Source organism: Spermophilus citellus, assembly GCF_964194105.1.
Source record: "Spermophilus citellus genome assembly, chromosome: 13".
Classification (NCBI taxonomy): Eukaryota; Metazoa; Chordata; class Mammalia; order Rodentia; family Sciuridae; genus Spermophilus; species Spermophilus citellus.
This window is the reverse complement of record NC_138193.1, coordinates 2,980,234-2,986,233: the sequence shown is the minus strand read 5'-3', so window position 1 is coordinate 2,986,233 and position 6,000 is coordinate 2,980,234. Positions and strand designations below refer to the sequence as shown.

General features: G+C 52.1%; 1 protein-coding gene across 1 annotated transcript in view; it reads left to right on the top strand.

Moving 5' to 3' along the window:
* Positions 1-476: 476 nt before the first annotated feature.
* EDAR (ectodysplasin A receptor) overlaps positions 477-6,000 on the top strand; it is a gene marked incomplete at both ends in the record, with an annotated part of 28,429 nt that continues 22,905 nt past the window's right edge. Inside the window, 3 exons of the mRNA XM_081265316.1 lie at positions 477-527; positions 1,316-1,438; positions 2,065-2,246. Coding sequence (XP_081121442.1) covers positions 477-527; positions 1,316-1,438; positions 2,065-2,246 — 356 coding nt within the window. The remainder of the gene's footprint in view (positions 528-1,315; positions 1,439-2,064; positions 2,247-6,000) is intronic.

Sequence of the window (6,000 nt, the reverse complement as noted above, 5' to 3'; positions counted from 1 at the left end):
AAGACCCTCCATGGGGCTGGGAGAGCAGAGTCAGGGACAGACCAGATGCTGGTCCCCAGCGCATCTCCAGGGGTCCTCCTGCTGCCCTGGAGCCTGGGGATCAAGACCACCCTGGAGCACTCTGTGCTTTAAGCTGGGGTAAGGCCATCTTGCTTCAGGCTCTCTGAGCACATCAAACACAGGTCACCGCCCAGGTGTAACAGCAGGCCCTCAGCATGCTCCAGCCCTGTCTCAAGGGCTCTTTGGGGGCATGGTTGGGATGCAGCTGAGGGCCACAGAGTCAGCCCAAGGGACATGGGGCTGGGACACAGCTCAAAGTCTGCCTTTTCTTTAGGGGTGTTCACGCTGTCTGCTGGAAGACACCTTCCGGGATATCCAGTGAGGCACAACGAAGGCAGCTGGAGAGAGGCTGGGGGCCACTGCGGCACCCAGAGGTGCTGGCGGAGCGTGTCTTTCAGGTGAACTCCCGGGAGAGCATGGCCCACGAGGAGGACTCTGGGTGGATGCCCTGGCTCCCTGTCCTGGTGGTAAGTGGCTCTGAGCACCTGCTCACACTGCAGCCTCCGGATGCAGGAGGTCCCCTCCCTCCCGGCCAGTTTCCCAGCAGCCTCTGGGGTCTCCATTTCCACAGCTGTAAAGTGGGAATAATGGCCGCAGCCCCTCTTTCCCGGGGTTTGTCTGAGGCTGAACTAGGATCAGGCCTGCCAAGCACCAAACACCTTCTGTGCTCACTTGTGTGGTTGGCGGCTCCCTTTGTGGGGCTCACGGGTAGAAACGACGTCCAGGGCTCATTGGTGTTGTGCTCTCCGCAGCCTCGTGCCTGTGTGATGGGTCCACACTTGTGGGCCCCGCAGCTGAGAAAGATCCAGAAGATCCTTCCTTCCAGCACTCCTCCTGGGGATGAGGGTGGGCCAACGAGTGACTAAAACGTCACTGTGTGGAGGAGCCGCACTGTTTAGGCTCAGGACAGGAGGCCCCCTCATCCCGGGCCTTGGAGAGAATCCAAGATTCATGGGTGATGAGAATCTAGAGCGGCCTTAGTGAGGGGCTGGGCTTAGACAGCAGGGTGAGGAGGACATGGCTCTGGGTGGGCATCTGCTGGCAGGAGGCAGGGGTGGCCAGGCCCAGCTGCTGACAGCCTGCGGACTGAGCACCAGGGGACTGCTCACTAGCTTGGCCCTCTCCTGGACTGAGCACCCAGCACCGCCAGGGCACTTCCTTCCCAAACCAGCCCCAAGCCCTCTGAATGCCGACCCTGATTAGGAATGTACCTCAAGGAGGCATGGAGCCTAAAACAACCCCCCTTTTGTGGCAGGTGTCCCTGATGTGCTCAGCCAGAGCAGAGTACTCCAACTGTGGCGAGAATGAGTACTACAACCAGACCACGGGGCTGTGCCACCAGTGTCCCCCCTGTGGGCCAGGGGAGGAGCCATACATGGTAAGGACAAGCCTGGGGGCTTGCTGCCATGGTCCCCATGTCCTGAGCTGGCATTGTGGTGTGAGAGGTGTGCAGGGTAAATCAGGACAGTCACATTGAGACTGAGTGGCGTGAGCTGTCATGAGCCCAAGATGTGCTTTCTTGCTGAGCACACGTCAACAGGTTTCTCAGGAGTTCTTCATCTTTCTAGAGAATATCTTTCCGATTGTGCCCTGATTAAAGAGGTGTCAGAAGCGTGACTGAAATGCGACACATCTCCCTCCTCTGGGAAGCTGAGCATGATTCTCTGCGAAGCGCTAAGAATCACCTAGGCCTTCAGTTCCCAGGTTCTTGTAGTGTGCTGAGAAAAGTTGGACTCCCAGGGCTGGTCTACTCATGGGACATTCCAGGGGCCAGTGGAATCTATTTCAGGGACCTCAGAAGAGGAGCAGCATCTGAGACCCAAGCCCAGAGGGGAGGGGAGTGAGCTCAGAGCTGGAGCCAGGAGATGAGGTTTTGCAATTAGGATGAGACAGGTGGCTGAGGACAGCAAGAGTAGCATCTGGGAAAAGCTGGTGTGTCACTGCCTTGCCAGCCAGAGTCAGCTGCTGTGCTGACCCATGTCCTCTGTCCGCTTCCTTGGCCAGTCCTGTGGCTACGGCACCAAAGATGAGGACTACGGCTGCGTGCCCTGCCCAGCAGAGAAGTTTTCCAAAGGAGGCTACCAGATCTGCAGACGTCACAAAGACTGCGAGGGCTTCTTCCGGGCCACCGTGCTGACACCGGGGGACATGGAAAATGACGCCGAGTGTGGGCCATGTCTCCCTGGGTAAGTGGGGACCCTGCCGGGCTGACCCCTGAACAGTGATGGGCATAGGGCCAGAGACCCTTTGACAAGGGTCCATGGGCACCACAGACCTTAGAGCAGTGTCATTCCATTCCACAATGGCAGCATCCAGGATGGTGTGTCCTGTCACCAGGTGCCCTGTCCACACCTCTGACGTGGACACTAATCATCATGCATCTTCTGACTGCCCAAATGAAACAAATTTGCTGAACAGTTACAACGAGACAACACATATAAAACCTTCTGAAAGAAAAAAATATTCTACACGAAAGTATTCTTGTTAATATTCTGGAAAACCTGAGGGTAAAAACTACTAATAAAAAATGTTTGAGTCAGATGATGCCTGTAATTCCACCGCAATTATGTTATGTATCAAAAGTCTTCCCAAAAAGAAAATGCAATTAGCCTAAAAGACAGAAAGATTTAATCTTCCTTTTTTCCAGGGAGGACCCATTAGTAAATTCTGCCTAGGACCAGAAACATCACCACATTGACACCCAGCATGCTAAACCGCAGCTGTTGCTGCTGCTCCCTCTAGTGGCCACAAAACATAATGCTTTCCCAGGACTGATGGAGGTGGTGCAGGTGGTGATGGAGGTGATGATGGAGGTGGTGGTGATGATGATGGGCAAGATGGTGCAGATGGTGATGGAATTGATGATAATAGTGATGGATGGAGGTGATGAGGAAAGTGATGGTGGTGGTGGTGGTAATGGTAGTGATGGTGCAGGTGGAAGTGTTGGTGGAGGTGATCGTTATAATCATGGAAGTGATGATGGAGGTGATGGTAACAAGACAGGTGTTTTGAATAGCACACTTCACTTCACCATGTGCTTGCCTAGATGTCTCCCTGGACATGTATCGATTTAAGAGGAGGAAGAAAATGAGAAGATGTATCCAAAAGAGGACATGGAGCATTAGCAATAAGAAGGACATACAAAGTAGGAAGACTCACCAACTTCAAGACAGATGGAAAGCAAATTAACTCTTTACCATGAGGAGATATGGTTTAAACTCACCCCAAATAGCCTCATTTAAATTTTGTTACTAAGAAGCACGCCCATCTGTGGCTTCCACCTCTGTCTGTCTGTTCGTGACGATTCCCCTTCCGCCCTCCAGTATTCTGTCTCTCTGGCTTAGGCTTACCTCCCCAAATACAGAATCAGCCGTCCAAATACTGGCTGGACAACCCTATGCCAATGTCCCCAACACAAAGTATGAATCAAACATATTTTTCAAGTGAATCCATAAAGCCGGAGGTTAGGTACCTGACACAGAACCTTATTTTCCAATATGTAAACAAAAGCAGATGACAAAAAAACTGAGAGGATATTAGGCTATTCTCTTATAAAATATGATAAAAATAAAGTTTTTTGGCTGGGTGCTTTTAATTCAGTTTTTGTGATTATTGTGCTGTGGAGTAGCTCCTCCAAAAGGAACATGGGTATTAGAAGAATTAGAATCAAAGCATTCCCACCCAACTGCACAGGAATTCATTGGGACTGCTCTGTGCACACACTCTGCTTGCCTCGGTATGACAGAAATTCAGAAGGATCTTGACATTAGATGGCAAGAATCAGTCTCTGATAATTAACATGCTTCCTAGAGTTTTATCTTGATTGATTCATTCATTGATTTTTATTGGTGCAAATACATGATTCACAAAAGACATGCAGAGCTCCCAGGAATTAAGTAGAGAACAGTATGCAGACCTTAACATGTTCACCTTTGCAAAACCTAGATTTATTCTGAAGGCTTCCCAGTGTGAGTACCTGCCCAGGCATTCGTGAGTTAGTGTCTTTATAAACCTGTCAACTAAAGCGACTAGACCAGCATCAGTGGGATGAGGGAGATATGCTTCCTCTCTCCTCAGTGGAGGAGTGGAACAAGGAAATCAGCAACCACAGCGCCGTCTAGTAAGGGATGCACAGAATGTTCTAGAAGCCCGTGGAAGCAGTGGGATCACAGGGGTCTTAGGCTTCTGGAGGTGGGAGGGAGGTGGTCAGGCTGAGAAACAGGGCAGAGCTTTCCTAGTGGAGACTGAAGCCCAAGTTCAAAGGGTGTAGGGTTCTGATTGGGTTCTTGTGGCAGAGCAAGAGGTGCACACGTAAGATGTGGAGAAGCCAGCGGTGGGCAAGGACCAGATGGAAGGAGCTCTGGAAACCAGCACTGAAGACTTGGGTCTTCAGCTTGCAGCTGATGCAGGTCACCATGCAGACTGCCACACTGGAGCAGGACACAAAAGGGCTGTGCATTAGTGGTGGTAGGGAAAACAGCTGAGGGAAGAGCCTGGAGCCCAGGGCAGGGTCAAGGTGGGAACTGATGAGAGCTGGGGTGGGGAGAAGCTGAGTGCTGGCCAGCAGACAGCACTGACCCTGGTTACAGACAGAGGGCATGCGACAGGAAGAGGGCTCTTGGATGTCTGCCTTTGGCCGGTGAGGTGGACCGTGGAGTCATTGCTCCAACGCATAATACAATAGGAAGAAGTCTTTGTGGGAAGCTAGAGGCAGGTGGAGACTGTCTTGTGAAATCTGAGGTGCTGTGGGCATCTAAACCAAGATCTAGAGGGTGTGGTGCTCAGGGCAAGATCTAGGCTGAGCTCAGGACTTGGAAGCCATCCACCCATTGATGGTGCTAGAGCCTCTGGTCTGGACGGGCTCCCAGAATCAGCTTTGCAGAGGGGTTAAAAGGGTGTTTGGCAGAGTTGACTGACTTGCACTGCTGGCTCTGACTTGGTCAGTCTTGTGGCCACGCCTCAGTAGGCTGTGGAATTCAGCTGTGACTTTGTTCCAGATGATCTCAAAGGAGCAGAAAGAGGTGCATGGGGCAATCTGTTTCATTTTCACTTAGAGCCACAGAAACATTCTAACCAGACAGGACAAGCCTGGGGCCAGCCTGGTAAATACCCTGTCCCATAGGCTGGTGCCAGCCTGGCACTCAGAAGACTCTGTAAGCCGTGAAGACAACTTGCTTGGTGCTAACTAACACTGACCGGAAAGTACCCAGTCACTAAAGAAGTTGCACAATGAAAGAGTGGTGAGTTCCCCGCCTCTAGACGGGGTCAGAGGTGGATGGCCATCTGTGGAAGTAGCGGGGGATATCACGTACTTTGGAAAGTTTTTTCCAGCTCTGGAAGCTTGAGTGCCTCTCTCCCTGCTCCGTGGCGACCATACCCTGCTCAGTCACACTTGATCTTCAGCACCCAGGACAGATCAAGGCCGGGGCACCCACAGAGGGAGGGCGCTCCTGCATGGAGACACATCTCAAAACACATGTCTGCGTGTTTAGGTTCGCCCTATGGATGCAAAAACTGCTCAGTCAGTTCCCTGTTTGGCTCTGCAATGGGATATGTCTGTTTAAAGCCATCCCTACCAGCCCCAAGGCCACCAAGACAGAAGGCCCCCCTGTACCCCCGGTCTCTAGTGCCCTTATGGTGGCTGAAGCCCCCACCGCTGATGAGGCGTGACTGGGGCAGGACCCTGAAGGGCTCTGGCTTCCTATCAGATGCTGTTGATTTAGAGAACAAAATGAAGCTCTCACGCTATGTCCCAGAGGAGGATTACCAAGCCTTTTGGCAAGTCGGCATTATTAGCTCGATGAAAGGCGGTTTTCACTCTCGAATCCCTGTGGTTACTGGGCTGCGGATGCAGATTACCTCCTATTTGTCTTTCTAACACCAAGGCTGCTTTGGCCCTCTCCCCTCCCTTGTGGTTTGGCAGGTGCCGGCTCCTCGTTC